Source organism: Megascapheus bottae, chromosome 22, assembly GCF_031878675.1.
Source record: "Megascapheus bottae isolate mThoBot1 chromosome 22, mThoBot2.hap1, whole genome shotgun sequence".
NCBI classification, from domain to species: domain Eukaryota; kingdom Metazoa; phylum Chordata; class Mammalia; order Rodentia; family Geomyidae; genus Megascapheus; species Megascapheus bottae.
Genome location: NC_143530.1, coordinates 2,111,519 through 2,137,581, shown reverse-complemented (window position 1 = coordinate 2,137,581; position 26,063 = coordinate 2,111,519). Strand labels below are relative to the sequence as shown.

Here is a 26,063-nt window from a genome sequence, read left to right as displayed (position 1 = left end):
CTTCACGGCCCCAGGACTTCTCTATTGTCTTTCTGCTGGTGCACATTTGCCTCTCTTTCTGAATCCTGCCCCAGTCTCTAGATTCCTCTCCACATATTTTCTTCTTTCTAGTTTAGGTCTGCTTCTCCTCATTGGTTGGGCTGTCTTCGGCCTTGACTCTCGGTGAAGATGCAGTTATTGGTCACTAACACTCCTACCAGGGATGGAGAACAGGAAGCAGTTTCTGTAAGCTGTGTGGGCTCATTCCTTCTCTCAGTGTGAAGTGTGTTTATCATTAGTCCCCCGGTGCCTTCTGCAGGACCCCCTCTCCATCTGGGAATAGCTTTGGGGTTCTAGGCAGGCCTGGCATCTAGAAGGCTTGGCTCCAGTGGCTGGCCAGCAGGGGGCAGTCTCTCCCAACAGAAAACAGCATGCCTGGTGAGTTTCCTTGGTTGGCAATTGGCCTCTTTTTGTTTTTCAATGAACTTTTGAAGCAGTAAAGTTCTATTTTTATATATTTCAAGCAAACACTAAGTCGGCTTAAAAAGACAGACCAGGTGTGCATCCACCCAGCTTAATCCCCCCAGACTCTGAGGAGTATGCACGCTCTTGCTTACACTGCGGGACGGAGGTGTAGCTCATCATTGTGTTCAGATGGTTCCCATTTTCATTCCACCTGGAGCCGCTCTCCCTCTGTTCCAGCCAGGCCCGCTGTCCTCTGCCTGCGCCATCTGAACTTAAGGAAACAGGCCCAGAAAAGAGTTGCTCACAGACTCCCAGCTGGGAGGAAGAAGGTCAGAATTAGGATTCAGAGCGTGAGCCTGCGTGGCATGTCCGGGCGTGCAGTGGGCCTGAGCTGGGCCACTGTGGTTGCCTAGCGTGGCTGCCATCCTCTGGGATGTCTGTGTGTTCTCGGAGCCTGCAGGGTGGGGAGCTTCAGGCTGTGGTCGCTGCAGCTAGAGTCCCCATGGCAACGCAGCCAAGTGCCTGCTCTTACTGGTGAGAAAGATGATTGCGGGAGGAAAGGAAGGCTTGACAGGAGGTGTTGGGGGCTTGCCTCCTCCCGGGGCCGCCATGGGGAGTGCTGTGAGCAGGCACCCGCCTCTCCCCTCAGAAGAAGAGGGTGGGCAGGAATGGTGTTTGTGGGTGTGTCAGAGCTCTTAGGGGAAGCACTTGGCAAGCCAGGGTGGACTTGTTTCCTTTGCCCACTCCTCCCTTCTCCCCCACCCCACATCCATGTCTTCTTGAGCTGGGAGAGAAGTGCGAGCAGGACGAGTTTGGGGCACAGAGCCCATGCCTCTAAACACTCTTGGGATCATGCAAGGGCTCAACTCTGTTTACACCAGTGAGGAAAGGCTCACCTTGTCAACATCTCAGGAAAAATCTGGCGAGCATTTAACACTGTGAAACTAGTTGGGTCTATCAGTTCTCAACATCATCAACATTTGACGATGGGGAGGAAAAGTTCCTGAGTTGTTGATTTGCCAGAATCATACCTGGAAGCTTTCCCCACTCAGCAACTTCTTAAAGATTGTCTTCCCCTTTTCTCCTGGCTTCTCCGGGTGCTCTGTAGTTCCGTCTACATTCCCAGCTGGGTGCGTCAGTTTCCTTCTAGAACTTGCAGGTCTGCTCTTGGCTTTTTAATGATCTAATTGGCGGGTTGGGGACAGTTTGGAATTTAATGGCTTGGATCAGAGAAGGAGAGAGTCCAAAGGGATAAATGGTCTTGTCTGGATGCCAGTGGGGTTGATATGTGAGCCCTGCTCAATTCTCTGTGCGTAATGGAGTTGATCGTGAGCTGGATGTGAGCTGCAATGTGATATTAGTGTGTGTGTGAAATCTGCAGAATGTGTAATTAAAAGTGACATGGTTACGAGGCCTAGGTCAGATGGTGCACTGGTTTTAATATGATTCTGAGGGCTGCACCAGGGCTGATGATGTCTCCCTCTTATCTGTGTTTCAGGAAGCTTTCTTATTAGAACCATCTCCTGGAAAAAGGAAAAGTTATATTAGAAAGATTGAAACATGAGTTAGTTTCTAGAAGGATGGGACCCAAGATGTGAATCTCCTGGAAAATGGAGTAGCATGGATGGATACCTTAAACAAGGCGCTCCCTAGGGGACTGGTCTTTATTTCTGGGGTTGATCACTTTTGATCAAGCCCAGGACTAGCAAAAAAGAAAGGAGGGGAGGCCTAGCTCAAGGGGTAGAGCACCTGCTTATCAAGCCCTGAGTTCAAACCCTAGCACTACAAAACCAGAATGTGCTGGCACACTTCATAGGGGTCTTTGAATGTCAGCATCATATCTAAGATACACAAAGCCAGAACAGGGAGGAAAAACGCAACTCCCCACCCCTCTCCTGCCTACTCTTTCTTTCTTTCTTTCTTTCTTTCTTTCTTTCTTTCTTTCTTTCTTTCTTTCTTTCTCTCTCTCTCTCTCTCTCTCTCTCTCTCTCTCTTTCTTTCTTTCTTTCTTTCTTTCTTTCTTTCTTTCTTTCTTTCTCTCTCTTTCTCTCTTTCTTGCAGAACTATCCTGGAGATATCAAGACAGTTTGAAGTTCCCCTTCTCACTGTTTCTCATTTCTTTTTTTTTTTTTTTTGCCACTCCTGGGCTTGTGCTCAGGGCCTGAGCACTGTCCTTGGACTTTCTCAAGGCTGGAGCTCTACCAGTTGAGCTTTTTTCTTTTTCTATATCTGTGGTACTGAGGAATCAAACCTGGGTCTTCATGCATCCTAGGCAAGTACTCTACCATTAGGCCAAACTCCCAGCCCCTGTTCTCATTTCTTTATGCTGTGTCAGTGCTTCATTTTTCTTTCCCACTGAGGGTGCTCTCGTTCTGTCATAAAGCAAAAGAAGTCTCTTGGAGGAAGTCTCTGACTTTTCCTTCCTCACTCTGTCGCTCACTCTGGTCTCTGAGGCATCGCTCCGAGGACTGTAAAGGGATGTTGGCTGTTCTGAGAGCGTGTACTCGAGCAAACGTCCAGGGGAGGTTTGTGACTCTGCATGACGTGAAGAGGGGCCAGAGGCCTCCCCTGATTCTGGGCCTGCTTGTCAGCCACTGAGCGGCAAGGACCAAGCCGGGCAGGGGCCCTTCAGAAGATGACCTTTCTGGAGGACAGGGGCCCTGGAGTTGGCTGGACAGCTGGGCACGGGCTGCAGACCAGCGGGGAAGCTCGCTCAGATCATTAGCTCCGATTTCACCACCTCTGAGAATCCACTGTTCTCATCTAAATGAACATTCACCTGTCTTCTGTCTCTTCACGCTGTCGAGTCATGACTGAAAATCTGGCATGGTATGCTATCTTGATAAGGGGAGGAAAACCGTGAATCTTCCCAGAACAAGTTTTCCTTTCTAATCGATTTTGATGGCATTTTGAAGTTGACCAGTCTGTCTGTAAATCACTGCAGTGCCAGCACAATCTAGTGTGAACCCTAACAAGGAATTCATTTTGTGAATTTCCATTCCTCCCATCGTTGCGTCTGCTTGCCTGTCCTGCCTGGTGGCACTTCTGTGCTGCTGTGGTTTCCACTGTGCTTTCCTCCATTCCCTTGGCTGGGCACGCCTGCTCACACTCAGAAATGCATCCACATCTGGGATCTCCTGTTCTGTTTCCCTGCACAGCTGGTGAAGAGCAAACTTGAGTGTGAATGCAGTGGTAAGAACAGAGACATGGACGTGGCTTTCCCAGCGAGGGTCTTCTCCCTGATGTCTGGGACTGTTGTGCAGGGTAGGCGCCCCCCACCCCAACCCGGCCACACACTGCACGTCAGAGGGGCAGAGCAGATCTCCCACAGTCTCCCAAGCTCCGTTCACAGCCCTGCGCTGCCCGGACCTGACGCGCCATTCTACTGACCTTCCAGAAGGAGGAAGAGGAAGATGGTGCCTCATTATTATTATTATTATTTTTTTGAGGCCAGCTCTTCCTGTGTAATCCAGGCTGGCCTTGAACTTTCAGTCCTCCTGCTTCCTGAGCGTGCAGCACCGGCTGGCGTTGAGTCTGCTCTTAATTACAGGTGGCTCTTCTTGCTCATGACAGTGAAGTCAACATTATAAAAGAAGCCACTGCCACTGATATTAATTATAGACATGAAGAAAAGGCAAAATGAGAAGAGAAATAGAAGATAACTGGATACTAATTATAGACATTTAGGCCCACGGCTTATTATTTATTCCTAATTAGCATGCAGTGCAATAACAGTGACAGAAACTGAATGCACCACGCCCGTGACTCGCTGTGTTCAGGTGTGTGGTAAGTTCTCCCTGCGAACGCTGGGCCAGGCAAGGCAAGCTTGTTGTTCAGGTAGCAAACAGTTTGCTTGTCAACAATTTAGCATGATTAGGGGAAGGCAGTTCCCCGCAGACAACACAGACATGCGGGGCCACTGCTGGCATTTCTCCTGTTAATAAGAAGAAAGTTTCCATTCCCACTCTCCCGATAAGAAACAGCTTCAGGGAATGCCCACAACTGCCCTTGCTCAAAGGCTCACACCACTCAAATGCTTAGCTTTTTTCCAGGTTTTTCTTTGGCCCTCCATGGCTTAGCTGATTGGCTGGAAGATGGCAATATGCCTAAATATCTTTAGTCATGGAAATGTGAAGAGAATTAGATTTGCAAAAATCAAGACTTGCAGGTAGAGGGATACATTCTAGATTCAGGGTGTGACTGTTCATTTTCTCCTGTTATTTGGTAGTTGTGCCTGCCTGCACTTTATAGTCAGACTGTAAAAGCTCCAACATCTTAAACAATTCTTTAGTCTCTGTGACGGACCTGACGGGTAAGGAATTCTGCTTCTAGCAGACATTCCCTGCACCCTCCCTCCACCTTCACTGACTCTGCAGTACTCTGCATGCCTGACATGCTCTTGAGAAAAGAAGCCAAGCATTCTTGGCCACATCTGTACAGATCTGTAATCCCAGCACTCTAGAGGCTGGGGCAGGAAAAGAATGAGTTAAAGCCACCTTGGGCTACATAGCTTTTTTTTTTTAAGATGAATTTATGGCTTTCCATGGCTCTTTGATTAGACTAATTCATATTCCTTCTTGCTCTAAAGGGATGGTCTGCGGTCTGTCTGCAGGTATGTGGAGGAGAATTAATTTGGAAGGAAGAGACAATGGCGCGAATGAGACATGTAAAATGCTCTTGGTCTTGAGGCGTTCCTGTGCCCTGTCTGGCCAAAGGCTCTTTGGGTTGCACTTTTTCTAGTTTGCTTGGGAAGCTATTTCGTGGCCCCTGGGAATGATGGATTTACCCAGTGCTTAGTACTCCAATTATGGCGTGGACGTGAAGATGAAAGGCGATCTCTTAATGCGGTGTGAGTTTGATTTTCATAAGGAGGTAGACAAACTCTGGGCTTTATCAACCTCAAGTGTTGAAATTGAAACAAAATTAGTAACACTTGTTTTTATACTTCCTATAAAGGGAGTGATTATTTTCCTCTGAATAATGATAATGAACAAGTTTCCTCTTGTGTTCCTGATCACCTCTGCCTTGAAGCTGGCCCTCCCATCATCACTTGGATGGCTTCATACTTGGGAGTGCATTAACTTGCCCGAGCCTACTAATTCTGAGTTATCCTTCAATAAAAATGTCACATTGTGAGGGATACAGTAAGAGAGAGAGACAGAGACAGAGAAAGGAGGAGGAGGAATGAGAGGGAGAAGAAGGAGGGAGAAGAGGTGGGAAGGAGACAGAGACAGGAGAGGAAGGAGAGGTGGGGGGGGAAGGGAGAGACAGACAGAGGCAGAGAGGAGAGAAGAAGACGACCAGGGAGAGGGGGAAAAGGGGGGAGGAAGGATGAGGGAGGAAGAAGGAGGGAGAAGTGAGATGTCTCCTATTCCTGAAGTTCTGGTTACCGCAGGGCTTGGGTGACGCCTTTTTCAGCGCCCTTCTCCAGCTCAGCAGGCCGGCCTGTGGCCAGCGGCCTGGGTCGAGGATGAAGTGTTCGGGCTGTGACTCACTTCAGAACAGTTTGAACAGCTCGGGCTGTTCTGAAGTCAAGGCTGGGAGCAGAGCTGGGGGTGTGGTGAGGGAGGAGGTGCAGGCAGGTGCAGAGGCCTGCCCGGGTGGCCTCTCCCTCTCTCCTGGACCGCTGTCTCTGTCACAGCCTTGTGTCACTGTTCCTGCACCATGAGGATGATGCATGAATTAGATTTCTAAATTCCCAACAGTGATGGCTGCTGATACTGCTCAGTCTGTGTTTCTGGGTTGGCGAAGGCTGGCTAGCATGTGGGGACTGAGCCTCCGACTTATGCTCCTCATCGTAGGAATAGCAGCAAATGTTCTATCTGCCTCTTGTTTTTGCTAAGGAAACCATTCAGTACAATAGTATTGGAGTCTAATGAGGACAGGTGAAAGCTACTAAAAACTGGGAGAATGAAAACAAGTATCAAACTATAGGACTATAAATATAGTTCAGCATCCCCTTTGGAAAAGAAATTTAGCAGTGCCTATCAAAAAGTTGGATAGAAATTATTTTCTACAATCTGGTGAAATTCAACTTTGGAAGACCACTTTAATTAAATACTTCTATTAGAAAGAATACTTTGTAATAGAAAAACACAGGAAGTCTATACCATTAAATGTAAGTACAGGAAAAGGATAGGAGAAAAATCTTTCCAAATAGCAATATATTTTGGTTATGATTTTGATTTTTTATTCTCCCAGTTTTTAGTAGATCCATATAACAATGCTTTCAGAGCCCCTTGGTGTAGGGAGAGCTCTCCTATGTCTCCCCCACACCCCATCTTGGTGTAAGGAGAACTCTCTTACGTCCCCCTTCTCTTCCCCTGCCATCTTGGTGTAGGGAGGGCTCTCCACTGTCCCTTCCTGTCCTCGGCCCCACTTCCCATAGCAGCTGGCATCATGATGGAAACCTCATTCAGATTGAGCAAATTGGATTTTTTTTTCTCCCGGGAATTTAGATTTGAGACTCCAGAGAGCACAAACTCATCTGCATTCATGCCTCCGATGGAAGGACATGCAAATTTTAGACAAGAGGTGAAGAAATCTTCTCTCCCTTGCACAAAGAAAGCAAATTTTGAGAATAAGAAAGTAGATACATACACAAAAAATAAGAGCTTTATCCAGAGTAAAGAAGTTTTCCAGTGACTTCCAGTGTTTGGTTTTTCTTCCCTTGGGATCTAATGACTCCCTTGAGATATTCTTGAGCAATTCAGTATTACTTTTTTTTCCTCCAGTCAGTGCCTGTTATTAGCAATCAAATCTAAGTAAATCATGCACCATTACCTTTGGCTGTTTGGAAAAACGTCTCTAATGAACGTGCCTTGCTATAATGTTGTTATAGTAACTTCAATGATGGATGTATATTTTAACCAACAACAGATGTTTTGTAGAGTTGTTTTGGCATACCATTCATAGCCTGTTAGACACAGAGGTCACTTAGATCATAGAATCACAGTGTCACCAGGTCTCACTTTTCTTGCTTTTTGGGAAGTCTGATCATTTCATTTGCTTCTCCCATGCAGTTATTTACTAAGCTAAGCAAGCTTACGGTGGCTGGTTTCATTTGTTTTTTTTTGTTGTTGTAGTTTTGATTCTTGGTTGGTCATAGGGCTTGAGCTCAGGGCCTCACCACTGTCCCTGAGCTGTTTTGTTCAAGGCTTACAGCTCTAACAACTTGAGCCACAGCACCACTTCTGTTTTTTGAACAGTTAATTGGAGATCAGAGTCTCATATGGACTTTTCTGCCTGGGTTGGCTTCAAATTGTGATGCTCAGATCTCAGCCTCCTGAGTAGCTAGGTTTACAGGTGTGAGCCACCAGTACCTGGCCTATTTCACTTTAAAATGGTGGCAGGAAGAGCTAGCCTCTAAGGCATGTTATGACATACCCGCCTGCCACTTACCTCTGTGTCTAACCTTTGTCTGTGGCTATTGGCCATGAGCAAAGGTTCAATTTCTCACCATCCAGCCATTTGAAATACCGTTAGATAGAAATACTATTGTGAAGGGAATGGCTCATGTTTCTCAATAAAACACAGGTTATAGAACAACATGCCCCCCCATACTCCAAACACATTAGGAACAGAGATAATATAAAAACTGTGATAGAAATATACACTTTAAGCCGGTGTGGTGGCTCGTGCCTATAATCTAAGCTACTCAGGAGGCTGAGATCTGAGGATTGAGGTTCAAAGCCACTAAAGACCTTGAGACTCTTATCTCTAGTTTTAAACCAGAAGTAGCACCGTGGCTCAAGGGGTAGGATGGTAGCCTTGAGCTGAAGAGCTCAGGGACTGTGCCCAGGCCCAGAGTTCAAACCCCATGACCACCAACAACAGTATAAAGAAATATATGCCTTAACCCTTACTCTGGTATATTTTAGTTGTGGCTTTTTAGCTAACTAAAACTTCCTTTTTTTCGTACGTTCTACGTTTATTTTTGTTTCAAATTTTCTATATTGTCTCTATAGTCATTTGGCACTGAAATAAAGGTGAGTTATACTTTTCATGAAAGAAATAGTAGCCATCTTCACAAAACAGAATAATAGCATCAGTCTTCCTTCCTGATTCCAGGGCTCAGGTCCCCGTGTTCTCATTTGTGAGGTGGTGGAGAGGTGGGGAGCACGCAGTGAGTGGAGCTGCTTTACGGTGGTGGAGTCTTCTTTCTAGCAGAGAACTATGGACTCCATCAGTTCTCCATCCCCGCTTGACAGTCAAGGCCAGGATTCTTGTTCTGAGTTTCCCTGTGCATGTGACTGCCTGGCCATCCTTCTAAGAGCAGTTAACCGGGCTCCTCCTCCCATGTAGTGCCCCAGGGAGAGTCACAGGAGGATCTTGGTTTTTAGTCTTTCTCATTTTTTATTGTAATTAATAGAGGGGTTACGAGACAGAAGGAGCATTACTTCACACACGTTGATACCTCTTCTCATGTTTTTGTCCCCACTTTCCTCCCCCACCCCCTCCCCTCATCTTGTTTTCCCCCTTCCCTATTTCAAATAACAGATAAGCGTATGTACAATATACCCGATAATAAGGTAAGATACTGTAACAACATGAGACTAACCAAGGGACAACTAAGAGATGAGAAATAACATAGTAAAGACATTACGGATAACAATCACTCATTATATGTCTCTTGTTTCTATATCCTGGAGGTCCTTTCATTTAGCCTCATCCTATATGACCTTATGTATCTAGGTTTAGTCTATTGTAAATCTCTTCTAGGAGAGCCCAAGGTTTGTACTGATTATGACGAATGAGGGAAACTATTGAGCCTAAGTTCCTTTGAGTCTGGCTTACTTCACTTAATATGATTGTTTCTAAGTCTTTCCATTTCCTTACAAATGGGGCAATGTCATTCTTTCTGACAGCAGCATAGAATTCCATTGTGTATAAATACCACATCTTATTGATCCACTCATCAACTGAGGGGCATCTGGGTTGGTTCCATATCTTCACTATGGTAAATAGTGCATCTTTTTCAAGGGCAGATCTCAGCTCTCCAGGTCTGGGTGGCACCCGGGACTTGAGGTTTTAGCAGGCCCCACAGCAGGGGTCACCTGCCTCTCTTTTGAGTAGTGAGGACTAGAATGGCCCAGCGAGCCAGATCTGTGAAGGGTCACAGGCTGTGTCCCCACCATTCATCCAAGCGTGTTGTTTCTCCGTGCCATCCAGCAGTGCTTTGGTGTACCTCTGTGATTCTTGATGGAGTGCTCTGCTTCCAGACGTGAACAGAGCCAGTGCAGGGATGCAGAGCTGTGTGGACTCCCCATTTCTAACTTGCTGAGCTGGATAAAACAGAATAAAAATGCTGCCTCAAAATGGCATTGATGGGCCAGATGCCCGGATCTGGGCCCCTCTTGAGTCTGCATTGCTGGCTTCCTTTCACTTCCCAATGCTTAAGAAATATAGTGTGGACATTTTTGCGATCTGAACATTAAGTTAGAAATTTCCAACCCAAAACTGGGCTAGAAGAAATCACGTAAGTCAGTAGAGAGTTGTAGTGAAACGCTGATATATAGTTGTGCGTCCTCCACCCCCCCTTCTTTTTGAAGTGTCCTTTTCTACATCATGGGATGTGGGGAGGGCTGGCATGGTAGGTGGATGGCAAAGCCAGTGTGGGAGAACCACACTCCACACACAATCAGGTACGTGGAGAATCATTTGTTTTCCAGATTCCAAGTCCCTTATGCCATGGTTGGTTTAAATGGTACCTCCGAGAGTACCAGAGCCCAGAGCCGGCGCCTGATTGTGGGCTGGGTGTCCAGTCCCCCAAGCCTGGGGCCACCAGCCCCAGCCCAGAACTGTCTAATTGCTTGTTAAGTTTTTATCAGCATAAATTAATTATACAAAGGAGTGTCATGGTGGCATTTACGTGCACGCATCAATCAAACTGCTGAACTGGGTGAAGTTGAATCCAATGTGCTCTTCTACTTTTGCATGTACATTAATTGCATGGAGGCTGCCTATGGGATTCGTGCCTTCAGGCTGGTCTGGACTGGCTTCTGCGAAAGGTAGCTCTGGAGGAGATTGGGTGGGTGGAGGAGGGGCGGCGGCAGTCCTCTCTGGACACATCTTGCCGGTTGGCTAGCTAGAAATGGCCCTGCTTGATTGTGGAATTTGTTCAGCCTTGTCATGGGCCATCTGGCATATAATTCTGGCTTTTCTTCTCTGGAGAAACTGGCATTTTATTTCAGGAGAACTTTCTATTTAACTTAAAAAAAAAGCCATTCAATTGGAATGGGAAAAGCTCCATTTCAGTGACCTTTCCCTGCCACTTACGTCTTCAGGGAAGCCTGAAGGAGTTTCATCAGCACGCCAAAGAGTGGATGGCTGGAGAGGCTGCACAACCTTTCAACCCTTGACTCTTGAGTCCCACACTGGTGAAGGCTTCTTGTAGGAAAGTCATTTGGGGGACTTACCAGCTGCTGCGTGCATAAAGTGACCGCAGGAGGATGAGGCTCGCTCTCTCTCTCTCTCTCTGTCTCTCTCTCTCTCTCTCTCTCTCTCTCTCTCTCTCTCTCTCTCTCTCTCTCTCTCTCTCTCTCTCTCTCTCTCTGTCCCTCCCCCCTTTTAATTTAGCTTCTGATCTTGTGCCCAACAATCCATTATTAGTTACAGAGTAAACAGTATTTTCTGGAGACAGACAGGGTCAGCTGCCCTGGGAATGTGGTGATGGCTTCTCTGACGGGCTAGTGTCCTGCAGCCGCTTCCACGCCAGCGGGAAGGTAAATATTCTTTCTGCATCGGTGTGCAGGCCGCCTTGGCTCCCCTCTCGCTCTCTCTGGCTAGAGTGGACAGTGCATTCCAGGCGTTGTCCCGAGGGCATGGAGCTGCTCCCGTGGGGGTACAGTGATTGTCATGTCCATGCCGCCATGACCTCTGAGCTGCCGTGGGTAGAGGGCTGGGCCATAGCGGGAGGGGGGCTGCTTTCATGAGGAAGCCCCGCAAATGCGGGAAGCCTTCCACCCCTTCTCCTTAGGAGTCAAGAATGTGCTCTTGTTCATGGTGTGGTCAGTTTAAGTTGGCTGCACTCTGTGAGAGTGGGGTGGGGGAGGGAGAGGAGGAGAGGGAGGGGTGGGGAGAGGCAGGCCTGACTGCTAGGACCCACGTCCATGGGTCAGGAAATGTAACAAACACGAGGGTGAAGCCCTGCCCCGTGGAGCAGCTGTGAGGCAGTGCAGGAACATGAGAAAATGGACCAGAAGCACCAGACAGTCACACCTGCCAGGGGTGGGAGAACTGAAAACAGCGCACGCTGGGCCCTTGTGTTCCTATCTGCTTTTAGTGATGTGTTAAAAAGGCTGTGTGGATGGGTTCCACTGAAACCATTAACATCTCCAGCAGTGCTTTGTAGAAATTGCCAGTTTTGAAAATATTTAGTGTTTTTCCTTTTTTCCGACGTACTGGGGTTTCAGATCTGGGTCTCAGGCTTGCTAGGCAGGCGCTCTACTACTTAGGCCCTGCTTCTAGCCATTTTTTTCCCTAAGAGCTTGGCATTTCTGCCTGACTTAGCCTTAGACCCTGATTCTCCTCCTCAGCTTATTCGCTGAGATGAGCTCCCCTCCCGATTTGCCCAAATGGCCCCGAGCCACGGTCTACCCGATCTTACTTCCTATGCAGCTGCTAGGAGCCCGTAATATTCTTACACCCTCAGATTTTACTTTTCAATAAATTCTGATAAGAAGTGCATTACATACTTAGAGAAAAGAATACTTTTCAAAACTCTGACAGCCCTCATTTAATTAATGTATTTTTTTTGTTGTTGTTTCTTCTGCTCCCAATAATTGCTGAACCTCAGAGCCAAGAAAACAAGTTTCTTTGCATGGATGGAAAATTTTTCTCATCATTTGAACATAGGGCCCAGAGCTTAGATAAGGAAGGAAGTGCTAGAGGGAAAGAGCGATCGTATTTCAGTAGGAAAGGTTGCTTTTTCACTGAAGATTGGTCATTGTAAAGGCACAGTTTTTTTCTGGTTGCTATCGCCATTACCATTCAGTGTGACTTTGAGCTTTTGGCAGTGTCAGCTGACACTCAGCTTTCAGATGGCCGCCCGTGGCCTTTGGCTTTTCACAAGCTGTAGACTTTCCACAGATTTTCTCCCATTGGTGATGGTGGGAGGGGAGAAGTTTGTTGTTTACTCATCTGAGATGTACAGAGAGGAAGAAGCTAGTTGTTGGAGGAAACTTCCAGAGGGTTGACAGGAGCTGTGTCAGTTTGAAGCTGCTTGAGAGGCGGGTTGGAATACTAGACCAGCAGGGGCCTCTTGTTGGCAGTATTCTGCTCTTTCCTTGCCTGGTTGTATGCCATCTCAGGGAACAGGTTCCTGCCCGGGCTCCCGGCAGTGACGGATGGGGACCCCTTTGCGGTTTGCTGCGTTGTTGGAGTGGGACATGTTCTCTGTGCGGCATCTTGGCATGGTTAGGGGCGCTGGATGGTCCCGGAGGCCATGCTGAGCACAGCATCCATGCCCTGGGCAGGAGCGCGGCATCACGGCCTCCGGGGAGCTCTCGGGACCATGCCTCCTCTGGCTGGGGTGGAATCTATGAAAGTATCCTGAGGAGGCCCTGGGTCTTTGTGGAAATGACGAGTGTTGGTGTCTCCTCAGCACACAGGTGGAGAGTTTCCTCCTCTGTGATGTGCGAACGGTGGTTCTTTCCAACAACACTGCACTTGTTCATCCTTCCTTGTGAGTGGCCCGCCATGTGGAGGTGTCAGCGCAAGCGCAGGGGTGTCCTCTGAACGGCAGGTGGGGCCATCACCACCAGGAAAGGCCTCGTGGGTGAATTAACGCGTGTGATTGCCTAGAGCCCACACCACCACCTGCGTGATTTATTGTTTGTTTGCAGAACGCAGGGGGAGGTGGAAAGGAGTGCGCGCTGTGTCTGGACGTGAACCCACTCCTGTGGGGCCATTTCACTGTTGAGTGGAGTTCTTGCTCGCCGGTTGTGGCAGGCGTTTTAATTTCCTGTGTGGAGCCACCCATTGTGTGAATTTATGTTCCTGGGAAAGAACTTTCCAGCCCAGAAGGGAGCTGTGGCCGTGTCCTGCAGCAGCAGTGTCGAGGTACAGCCCGCCATCCCGGAATGCATGCAACCCATGCATGTGGGCATGGCCACAGGTGTGTGTTGTCACACTTATGCCCACAAGGGACCCTGTACCCCTGAGCCGTCTCTCTGAAGCTCGCGCCCCAGCCCCTGGAAGGCATAGCTTTTCTTTGCTTCCACGATTTACCCATTGGGAACATTGTTTCAAGAGAGTCCTACAGTGTGGGACTTCTGGTATTTCTCAAGGTTTATCGATGTTATTGCATGTCCCGATATTTCACCTCTTTCTGGAAATACTGAACAGTATTCCATGAATAATTTGCTCTGCTTACTCTACCATTCCCTCATTTACACACACACACACACACACACACACACGCACACACACACACACACACACACACACACACACACACACACACACACGCATGTCCACTTCTTATGATGAACAGTGTGTTCTGAACGCTGTGTCAACGTGTTCGTGTGGACGTATCCTCCCTTTGTCCACGCACGGGCTGCTGGTCAGGTGGAAGTCTGGGGCCTGACACTTTGAGATCTTCTGTGTTGTCGTCTACAGTGGCCAGACCTGGCTGGACTCTCAGCTTTTCCTTCTTCCACATCCTGTCCATGTTCTGCAGACGTGTGAAGCACTGACTTTGTGATGCATGCTGGCGTCACCTCACGGCTGTATTCATGTCCCCTGGTCGCCATGATGATAAACACGTGCTCAAACAATTCTCCCACAAATGAGCAATAAACCCATAAAACATTATTTATTTTGCACATACCACCACTTTCTCTTCCCTCCATGGTACGACTGATGCATCTTGGAGTGCGGTATCTGCTAAGCTCATGCGTGGTAGAAACCCAGACAGCTGGATGGTGGTTCTCCTGTTTGTGCTTCCTACCATAACTGGGTATGACAGACATGAACCACCACAACCAGTTTTCTTTTTTCTTTTTGTTTCTGTGAGGTGAGATCTCTGGAACTTTTGCTCCCGTTGGCCTTGAGCTCCATCTTGTGATTTCAGCCTTTCCAGTAGCTAAAAAGATAGGGCAGCCACTGTGCTGTGAGGCTCAAGACCATGAAGAAAATCTTGTTTCATGTGCATAAATGTCATGTCACCCAGGGAAGTAACGACATACAGTTTTACTGACAGTGTATTTAATGCATTCAGACAGACAGCTTGTGTTAACTTCTTTGTGCACGATTCATTTCTGTAATAACTCTGGAGCCTGGCATCCTTCCACTGACAGGAAAGGAAATGTAAACTTACAATTCAGTAATTTGCTCAGTGACCCAAGTAGAAAGTGGCAGAATTTCCAAATGAATAAATATTCTTCCCAAGTCAGTTCATTTATTCTTTAATACTTGTTGGAGTAAGTTCAGTGTTTTGGGCAGTATGTATGATCTAGGATAGCATCTTTAACTTTATTCATTTGTTGTTCTTTAAAAGTCAACCTGATTCTTGATACTCACACACAGTGAAACCTAAAGAGGATACTCTTGGGGGAGAATTACAAAGATGCAATTCCTCCATGCCTCTTTGTATTTATATAAAATTATATATATAATATCTCTTTCTATGTAGGCCCCCCCCCCTCTCCTGTTGTGGAGTTTGTACTCTAGGTCTGGGCACTGTCTCTGATCTCTTCTTTGCTCAATGCTCTACTGATTTGAGCCACAGCTCCACTTATGGTTTTCTGATGGTTAAGTGAAGATAAGAGTCTCACAGACTTAACTTTCTGGGCTGGCTTTGAACTGGGATTCTCAGAGCTCAGCCTCCTTCCTGAGGATCTGGGATTACAGGTGTGAGCCATTAATGCCTGATTATTTATTTATTTTTCATTTACTCATTTATTTATTTTTTTTGCCAGTCCTGGGCTTGAGCTCAGGGCCTGAGCACTGTCCTTGGACTTTCTCAAGGCTAAAGCTCTACCACTTGAGCCTCAGCACCACTTCCGGCTTTTTTTTCTATGTATGTGGTACCGAGGAATCGAACCTGGGTCTTCATGCATGCTAGGCAAGCACTCTGCCATTAGGCCAAACTCCCGGCCCCTCATTGATTTATTTTTGATGATTCTTCTTCTTTATGTATGGTGTAGTCACATGTATATCTTTGGGGAGAGGGCATGGAACTCGAAGGAGAAAGGGTGAAAAAGTGCTCGCAGTGGAGCTCACTGGACTCAGAGGAGAGTGAACTCTACGCCTGGTGGGTGGAGGTGGGAGGCGGGGACTGGGAGGGAGGGAAGGAACAGAAAACACTGCACATACGAAAGGAGATGCACTCGTTTCCTGTCTTGTGCCATTGTGATCCCTCTGTACCCCACTTTGTAAAAACGCCTTTTCCCATTGGCAGGGTAACCCCTTCTGTGCTGGAACTCAGCCCCCAGCACTTCTACCTCCTCCCTGTGATCCTGTCTGCTCTCCTACACAGCGTGGCACCGTGGGCTCCTCTTATCCCCCACGCCAGGCCGGGCTGTCACTTCAGGCACTCAGCTGGCATGTGTAGCCGTGTGACTGGATGGCCCATTCCATGCCTTTTCACCAGTGGACTCAGCCCCGATCCTCCATGGGGAGGACTGGGGACGGCAGCTTTCCTCTGTGGTGTCCTCTGCAGCTCAGGGTTGAGCCCAAGGAGGAAGGTAATAGTGGGTTTGAATTCAGCACCCCGAAGCAGGAGGCATTCCTTTCCTATCAATGACTTCACTTCCAAACCCAGCCCTCCTGCCATGTGAACCCGAGAGCCCCGAGCTTGCCGCGGAGAATCTGCTGCTGTCTGTCAAGGCCAGAGCCTTGCAGTCCATTGTCTAGAAAGTCTTCTTAGGAGGCGGAGGGAAAATGGAGGAGACACTTGAGGGGACAGTCGGCACCTCTGCTGCTCCACAGCCATCTGCCTTCCCTCCCATCATGCACCTGGCTGTTTTGCACAACGTACAGGAAGAATGTGTCACCACCAAGCTGTGCAATTGGTTTTCTTGAAGGGCTGTAACATTTCCCAAAGAAATCCAGATCTCATAGCTTATGTCCTCTAACTTTGTCCCCGGAGGGGAAGCGAGGGTATCAAGGAACAAAATAGGTTTCTGGTATTTCTAAACACCATTTGCCAGGTTTTTTTTTCAGAATGAAATAGACGGCAACCTTTTAATATTTCATTGGGCCCCTTTATAGTTCAAATTAATTATCCCTTTGTTTCTTCTGTTTCAGTGCCTTTTTCCAAAAAAAAAAAAAAAAAAAAGACGTGTGTCTCCACTGCCCAGGTGCTGGCATCCTTGGAATTTAAGAGAACTAACCTGGTTTGTCCGTGTTTACCCCTCACTGTTGCAGTCATCCTTTCAACTGGACTGTTACCTCTCTATTCTAAAATATGTTTAACTCTGCTTTTACATCAAGTACTGAATTCTCTGGTTGGGGACTTTTGTTGTGAGCATCTTTCCAGGTTCCGGGAAAACGACGTGTTGGATATTTCTCCTATTGGAGAGTTTGCGTTTGTGTTGAGTGACATTTATCATTCTCTCCGGCCAGCTGCTTGACTCCCTCCGTGCTGTGCTTGTGGGGTTTGGGCATCTATAATTGGAAACACTAGCTAACCAGAAATTATCGCCAGGGTTGTGATAGCAGCCGAGCTCTCACAACCTGGAATGGGCAGCAACATCTCACATGTAAGCACGTCGAGTCATTTTCTAGACTGAATCTGGACCTCTGTTTCTCTCCCTGGCGCTCTCTCTCTTTCCCTCTCTCTTTCGCTGACTTTCTCTCTCTCCCTCAACATGGAATTTAAAAAGAATGTAAAGGAAAGCTTATTGGACGAGGATGTAGAGGAGAAACAGCCGGTAAGATGGAGCGTGCACAGATTTGAAATGTGGTGGTCAGGGCGGAAGAGCGGGTGGTGAGACCGGGAAGCAGGTATGCCTCGCTCGTCAATGACCTGAAAAAGCATGACTTCCATGCTTATCCCGAAAACAACGCCACAGCGCTCTGTGTAGAATTCCATTTACCAGAAAGTGGGCCAGCGTGATTCTAGTTAGAGTGTGCCTGACCTTCATTTTGAAAACTGAAATCCTTCAACTTTGTACTCTTCTGTGATTCAGCATTGGAAGATTGTTTTATTTATTGATCAAAAGCTCTTAGCAAGCATTCCAAGCCCGATTTCTTGTGAGGATTAACAGGAGTATCTGATATGGGAAATATCTAAGCATTAGAGGATTTCGAATGATTTAGAGTACCAGTGAGCTTGTGTTGTAAGCATATAGCTTGCTCTTCAGAAATTTCTGAAGTCCCTTGGCTTGTTTTTGCTGTGTAGGTTGTATAAATGATTTTACCTTGATGCGAAGCAATTAACTGGTAATACATGAAGCAGCTGCTTGCATTTACTGCAACATGATTCAGGCTACCCTCGAGTAGAATGTGTCACCCATGGCTTTTTACTCTAATGGGTATAAGTGTTTGATTATATTGATAAATATACTTAGGGTTATAGAGTTCACATTAGGAAATGGCATGACAAATTGTAATCGCCATTTTAGAAAGTAACAGATAAAGGAGTGTTGACTAGAATGTTTCCACTCCTTCAGAGCAGCATTCATATTCCTGCCCGAAATTGATCTTCACAGCCAAGTGATGATCTTAAAACTTGGGAAATGGAAGAGAACCAGACTGGACTGAAATATAGAAATATCATGGTCTTATATTTTCTCTCTTGGCTATCGAGATCATCATTTTAAATAGAGGTAGGCTTTTGCCTGGGCAAATGTGCAGTGGTTACAGGCAGTTCTGCTTTTTGACTGGATTGGAAGGTCAAGGTAGATAGAATTAAGCAGTGATTGTGACTTAGAGAGGACTAAGGGGAAACTTTTGCTCCTTAACTTCTGAACAGAACGCCCTGGAATTGCGTTGAATCTCACTCAACTTGTTTGTAAGACAAGAACAATAATTCTTAATTTGAAGACTTTTGTGAAGCTTAAAAGTTACATAATCAATGTGGATTTTCTAATTTGAGCCTGTTTTCAGATTATTTTGGCCTGACTTAAAAAGAGCAAGATTGAAGAGTGTGTGTGTGTGTGTGTGTGTGTGTGTGTGTGTGTGTGTGTGTGTGTGTGTGTGTGAAAGAGAGAGGCAGGGAGTGTGCATGCTCAAATTGCACATATAAATATATAAAGAAGGCCAGGAGTTTGGCGGAGTGATAGAATGCTTGCCTAGCATGCATGAAGATCCAAGTTTGATTCCTCAGTACCACATACATAGAAAAAAACAGAAGTGGTGCTGAGGCTCAAGTGGTAGAGCTCTAGCCTTGAGAAATCCAAGGATAGTGGTCAGGCCCTGAGCTCAAGCCCAGGACTGGCAGAAACAAATATATAAAGAAGATACTGGAAAGCATTTCAAAGTAAAAGAAAAACTTGGATGTCGTGTATGTAAAGGTTTGGTGATTATAAATTTGTGGAATCAGACGTGGAGTAAATAGATTTGCACATCAACAGACGCCCTGAACGAATGTGGACATGACCTGAGTTTCCTAACCCTCTGCTGTAGGAAGCTTGGCAAATCAACCCAGGGGATGCAGGGCAAGCATACACAGTGAAAACGACCTCTTAGGATTGGACGTGATTTGATGCATTAGCGGTTCACTTTCTGGAAGGTCAGACATTCTGCCTGCACAGCTCTCCCTTGAAAATAGCTATAAATCCAGAAGTGAGTTAAAAAATGTCTCCTTAGGGGAAGCAGCTGTCATAAAACTCATGAACATTACTCTAGCTGTGCCTAAGGCTAGTCTCTGATTAACTTCCAGAAGATTGAAGAAAGAGTATGGCACAGGTCAGGAGCCATGAGAGCCGCCAACCTGTCGGCAGGGAGGGAGGGCGCTTGAGAGCCGGTCTCTGAAACAAGCGAGGGCACAGGCCCATCCTCTCCTCACACCTGCCACTCTCACTTCAAACATCAGCTTCTCTAAGCCCCTGGATGATGGCTTTTTCTTTGCTTTATTTCTTATTTTATTGATTGATTTGCTTTTGGTGCCACCATGCGAAATGCTGGGCATTCAGCATCCTGGATAATGTGGCAGGTCTCTTTCCTTTTTGCTCGCTCTCTCTCTCTCTCTCTCTCTCTCTCTCTCTCTCTCTCTCTCTCTCTCTCTCTCTCTCTCTCTCTCTCTCTCTCACCCTCTCTGTTTCCCTCTCTCTCTCCCTCCCTCTCTCTTGCTCTCATGCTTTGTTGCCTGCTGTACTCTCAGCCTTCCTTCTTGTACATTCCCTATATGGCCCATTTATCATCAGTATACTTTAAATTTGTTATCCACCTTTCTCTGGAGAATGGCAGAGCTCAGTAATAAATTGGTATTCCAAAATCCTCTTTGGAAGTAATTATTTCCAAGAAACAGATGGGCATCAGTCCACAGAACTGCATGGAAAGTTTCTCAATAAGTCCCCTCAACTGGAAAGCCAGTGGAAAGATTTCAGAACCAGATTCTTGACATTTCTTAACTCAGTGTCACTTGTGGATGGTTAGCCATGATACTGATAATTTTTATTTATTTTTACTCATTAGTTTATCCTCCTCCTTAGTTTATTATTTATGTCTGGGAGTCCACGCTAGGGACTGTGAGGGCGTTGCTGATTTAGGGGGTGTGCCTGAAGGGGAAGAAAGAAACAGTGGTTCCGAGTCAGATGAGCCCGTGTGATGTGGAAGACCAAGTGAATAGTTCCTGTGACTTGTTTTTGTCGTGAGAAGTGATGCCGTCTTCTTCCTCTTTTGAGTCTTCTCTGTAGGGCCCCTGGCAAACTTTCGAGTTCTTGAAGCACTAAATAAGAAAACAGAGTGGAGAGTGTCCCGTGGGGATGGTGGTGGGTCCTGGGGACCAGCGGGGACTTCCTCCCCTGGAGCCCGCGGCTGGCCGGCTGGCGTGATGGCTGGGGGTGGAGGAGCACCGACCAGTGTTCTGGGTGTGCGTCTGACCATCGACTGGGGTCCAGATGGAGACGCTGCCTGTGTCCTTGGGCGGAGGACGTGTGGGGATGGTGAGGAACTTCCAGAAAGCTAGGAGCACACTGAGATTTTTGTTGGCCCAGGCTGGGAGGGACCTGTGTTAGAACAGATTGTGTTTGCGTAGCCTTTAGCAAACCACTTAACCTTGGCTTGCTTTCCTTATCTACAAAGCTCGAGGCGGGGCTGGGGCTGCAGGAATGCTGTGCTCCTGGCATTTTCTTTTTTAAAAAAAATTTTTTATTGTAGTTAATAAAAGGGTTACATGATATTTGCCAGATCTTCCGCCTGCGGGCTCTGAAGTCCTTCCTGGGCCAAACCAGGAATCTTGAAATAGTTTAGATTTGATGTCATCACCAGCTAAAGGGAGAAGAGAAGCTCTTGTGAGACCAAAGCTTCCTCTAGTACACAAAGTTCCCAGCTCAGTACCCAGGGATCAAACTGATTCCCCCCCCCCCTGTTTTTACTAAGAAACTACAAAAATTCAGGATTTGCACCATGGGAGAAGATTGTGAAGTAGCTGGATAAAGTAGCACGTAAGTGCCTTGATCTTAGAAATATAAAAAAGATTTAATTTTCTCATAACATTACATAACATAAAATGGGTGCTGTGATTTCATCAGGAATAAAATATTAGGAAAAAGTAGTTTGTTTCATATGATATTTCTAAAATGGCTCCTTTAGCTTTTATTCGTTCCCTGCTCCACTGCTTACCTTGTGTCTGCAAAGTGCATGGCACAGATAGCTTTATCCCTTTGCTGCTTTAATTTTAGCCCCATTTTCATTTTCTGTCTTCCTTAAAAAGAAAAAAAATGAGGGCTGTGACTATTAGAACCTCAGGAGGGGAGCTGAGAGTTGAGAACTGAAATGGAAAAGGGCCCGGAGTTCTATTTTGCTGCTCAAGTCTTGAAGCCATCCAGCCTTTTGAAAACTGCTGCTAATTAAAAGTCTGCTGATAACGTGAGTCTGAGGCTCAGCGCTTTTGAAGGGATCTTTTTGATGTAGATGGGTGAGGAGGAAGGCAGAAGGACCAGGGGTGGCGGAGGCTGTCAGGGCAGTGGAGTCTCACAGAAACGCTTACAGCTCTGTGCACAGGAGGATTTCTGGGTCCTTGTGGGAATTAAAATTACATATCTAGTCATTCTGTGGGGGAGCGAATGACAAATAGACTTGTCACATTACAGCAGAGACTCATTGACTTGATTTTGCTACATGACCTTCATGAAAACAAGATGATTTTGAAAGAAAAAGAAAGATTAGAGGATGTTTGTGTTTTAGTCCTTGGTCTTTTTGCCATTGTTTACAACTCAAATGTTTCTCGGGGATGCTTGTATGGAATTTCTTCTGGGTGAGTGGACGAGTCCTTTCCTGTATCCCCCGGAGGAGATGTCACCTGGATCTCAGCTTGTTTGCAGAACTAGGCCTTGATGACTAGCAATCCAGAGCTGATCTCGTGGTTTTCAATAAGAACTTGGTACCTTTTATGTGAGAAGAAGGTAGACGAGCCTTAGGAGGGCTTCCTCAAGCCTCTTACCATTTCTCCGGGGCCTCTTGCCGCCGTGGCAGGCCAGTGGAGGGGAGGTCAGCACGAATGAGTGGGCTGTGCTAGCTCGGAGTGGGAGGGGATCTGGGAAGCACTGTCTCTTTCTAGCTCTACGTTGCTCTTCCAGTTGTGCTCGGCTCTCTGCCTGGGAACTCCCCACTGCTCTCTTGACTGGGGTTCTTCTCTCCCGACAGAGCTCCATGCCAGCTCTGACTCTTAGACCCGGAGAACACGTGTGCTGCTGTCACCAAAACCTTACTACATTTCAATTTTGTCTCTGTCCAAGAAAGTTTCAAAAATAAGAATGCTGAAAATAGCTGCTGCTCGTTGTAGAAGGTGCTATGGCCTAGTTCCCGTGGAGAGTGATTATAGTGTAAACAGCTACACGAATGCAAGTGTCATGTAAGAATAAATGGATAAATGATGGGAGTGCAAATTATGAAGACTGGATTAATAATAATAAAACCAAAAGGTTGCTAGGCCTGTCAAGGTGGGATGCTTGTGAGAGGAGAAGGATGTGAGAAGGAGGAGAGCCTGGAGAGGGATGTGGTCTCTGTGTGTGAACGTGTGTGAATGTGGTAGTGTGTGTGCAGGCACGTGGATATGCATGTGTAGCTGTGTGTGTGTGTGTGTGAGTGTGTGTGTGTGAACATGTGTGTAGAATGTTCTAAAGAAGAGAGGTACCCAGCTAATAGAACCAGGTGATTCAAAGAAGTGTCATTAAAACAATTCTTTCTCTGATGCCGAGGATGGGTCAGAGTGCCTCAGACACGACAGGAAATGGGCAGTGCCCTCCGCAGCACCCACAGCCTCTTAACTTCAGCTGGCAGTTTTCTTCCTTGTGCGTAAAATATTTTCTAGGAAACCAACACTTCCAATGGTTTCCTTTCTTTTTCCTTAGTTTTTCTTTCTTCATCTAGTAAAGCTTCCGGGTGGGGTTTAAAGCGTGCAGCCTTTGGTGTGTCGGGTCCCGAGGCCCACTCTCCGGACTGAAGGCCTGTGGGCCTTGTAATCTGGTGTTTTCCCCATTAGCTATTTTCAAGTCCCTGGAAATTCTCCATCAGGACTGCGCCAACTGGTAGCTGAGGACACGAGGAGGAAGGGTGGGGCCGCTGGTGGCAGGGAGCACGAGGCATGCTCCAGGACTGGAGGGCCCGGCCTGGTTCTCCCTGGGCTCTGGGAGGTGCTCCCCCTCGTCTCCACCTCGGGGACTCCCGTCCTGGGTCAGGGATATCATTCCTCTAAGATTCCAGATGATAATACTTTAACCATCTCCTAACTTCACTTCCTATCTGTTAATTTCTTCTGTAAATAAAGAAATGCCACTAGCTAATCTGTTGAAACTTCACCGGGACCCATTTAAATCGAGAGGCATCTCGTGAGGCCTCTTGTTGAAACATGACAGCTTTGGGAGACTCCGTCTACCGGCCAACTACTAGCTAATCTGAGTGGCAAATCTAGGAATGTAGTAGATTCATAACCTATTTTCGCTTCACCTAATTTTAAATAATCTGTTTGGGTGTCTGGTCAGTCACTCAAAGGACGATTTGGAAGTTTCTTTTTCTGACCGTGGCAGTATTGGAGTTCGAAACCAGGCCCTCGCGCTTGCTAATGCCCTGTGACTAATCTCTTCTCTCCCTACACACATCGACACGGTCATCCAAAAGCGTAACCATGTATTATCACCAATGGGAAGCAGAATTAACAGTTCAGACGCTTTTGAGATTGGCTCTTTGCCAGTAAGCACACTTTCTTCGAGGCAGCACAGTTGTGTGGGTGTCTCCTGGTCCCTGTTTACTGCCGAGTAATATTCCAGAGGATGGATACGTGACAGTCTGCTTCAGGGTTCACCTGTTGACGACATGCATGCTCTTTCCAGTCTTTCCCTGGTGTAAAGCAAGCTTCTGCGAACATTTGTGTGTGTGTTTCTGTGTGAAATGCCAACCTAGGAAGGAAAGTCGGAGACTCTTATCTTCAATTAACCACCAGAAAGCCAGAAGTAGTTCAAGTGGGAGAGATCTAGCCTGGTGCACAAAAGCTTAGCAGTCAGGCCCCGAGTTCCAGCCCTACCCAGGATGGGCACAGATCTCGCTTGGCGCCTCGACTCAGCGCACCCCGGAAGGGACCAGGGGGCCTCAGGGGACACTGCCAGTTCCTGGGCTCTAAATGTTGAAAGGACGTCCTGACGGATGAATGGCGCTCAGCGCTGCCCAGCCAAGAGGACGAGGAGCCGCGACAGGACGGCAGGGCCGCTTGCTGGCCTTCGCTTTAAGAGCCAAAGCTTGGCTTAGCTTTGTGTTCATTATGTCTTGCTTCGTTTGGGCAGCTGTGTGTCTGTAAGTGATGGAAACCCACTTCCCACAGCAGGGAGGCTGGCGGCAGGATCTGGATTTCAGCAGGACGGGGCTCTGTTGAGGGCCCTCTTCCGAGTTACACAGCCCACTATTGCACTTGCAGGGGCAGAAGGAGGGTGGGGGGAGAGCTGGGCGCAGCCCATTTCTATGAGGTGCCAGCCCGTGTATGTGGACGCTGCACACGGGCTGCTGGGGCTCAGGACTCGGGTACTTGAGGATGATTGTGAAATGGCACCATGCAGGGTCCCTCCCTAGGTCAGTGGAGTAGCCAGCCTTGAGAGGTAAGGAGAGCAGAGAAACTCAGTGCCTTCCTGCATGGTGCCTCATTTTGCTTGTCAAATGAGAATCCAGGGAGAGGAAGACAATGGCTGTGGTGAATGGCTGTGGCGCCACCGACTTCTCCATGGACAGAACATCGTATTATTTGGTCCGGAGGTGGGGAAATGTTTTATTGAAAGGTATAAATCACGCTCCTTTCCCAGGGCTTGCAGGGGCCGTTGTTCTCATCCTGGCCTTCCTGTGCAGTCAGTGAGTGGGGCCGTATGATATCAGAACAAAACAGGCCAGGGCCCCGATTTAAGGCTAAGTCAAATGGTTTAACCTCAGCCTCCTTGCATTTCAACTTCCTCACACACACACAAAAGGAAAATACTGAAGCAGATCAAATGAAGTTTCTCCTGGTTTCACTTTATGTAATTCTAGAAATTCTTAGGAGAATAGAACTTGTGTTCCTGGAAGCTCTGACTTGGATAACCTCATGCCTAGATTATATAATTTATTGGCAGAAAGAGTCAAATCTGAAAGATCTTTGGATTTGTTATTTTAAACACACACACACACACACACACAGGAGTAACAACTCTTTGTACCAGCATACTTATTAACTAATATCTTTAAAAGCACATATCTGCATATAACAGGAGAGCCATTTTCTGGTGACTCTTTAAATTTGGACAATATAGAAAAAGTATGGAGTAAAGATTTTTTTAAAAAAGAAATAGCTTGTTAATGTAAAATAGTCCCAGCTGGCTTGGCCCTCTGTGCTTGAAGACGAGGGAATTACCTTGGGAAGACTCAGGCGTCCTGGAGGGTCAGGCCATGTGATCTCCTGGCCTCTGCCACTTTCGAGAGATGGAATTAAGGGCAAGTCCTTTGCCTTCTGTGAACACCAGAGCCCTGTCTGTCATAATATGACGACTACAGGCCTATGGCTGCCCAGGGGCTTGTGGGAAGCGCTCGGGAGCTTATTCTAGTCAGCCGCCAAGGCTTTAGTGGGAAGCTATCAAGCTTTATCGGCGCGTATTGCAGAGTGGTCTGTCTAAACTGCTACTGTACGTGGACAGCATACATCACTCAAGCTAGTGGAATCCCACTTTCTGTCTCACACCGTAGCTCTGGAAGTCCAGAACTGGACTCTGCCATGTGTGTTCTCAGCGACTCCACAGCGACTCCAAGGTGGATGTTAGAGTTTAGTTGCTGGTGCTTTGGGGACTGGGGCAAAATGCACCTTACAGACCAGGCCAAGGCCAGGGCCCTTCAGCCCCTCCCTCTGAGTGGGAGGGGGGCGAGGGAGGCGCGTTTGTCATGCTTGTTGCTCTTGTCCTTGGTGCACTCTGGAAGCTGGGCTTTGTCAGGGATTGCAAAATCATTCTCCATGTCCTCGGCTTGATCACGCCGTGTTTGCTCTGTGGAGGGCTGGAGGG

At 47.2% G+C, this 26,063-nt stretch overlaps 1 protein-coding gene across 1 annotated transcript in view; it reads left to right on the top strand.

Moving 5' to 3' along the window:
- Positions 1 to 11,066: 11,066 nt before the first annotated feature.
- The window catches only part of Mlip (muscular LMNA interacting protein), a gene marked incomplete at its 5' end in the record, with an annotated part of 133,809 nt that continues 118,812 nt past the window's right edge, over positions 11,067 to 26,063 (top strand). The window contains one exon of the mRNA XM_090356510.1: positions 11,067 to 11,168. Within this exon, the coding sequence (XP_090212636.1) occupies positions 11,067 to 11,168 (102 nt within the window). The remainder of the gene's footprint in view (positions 11,169 to 26,063) is intronic.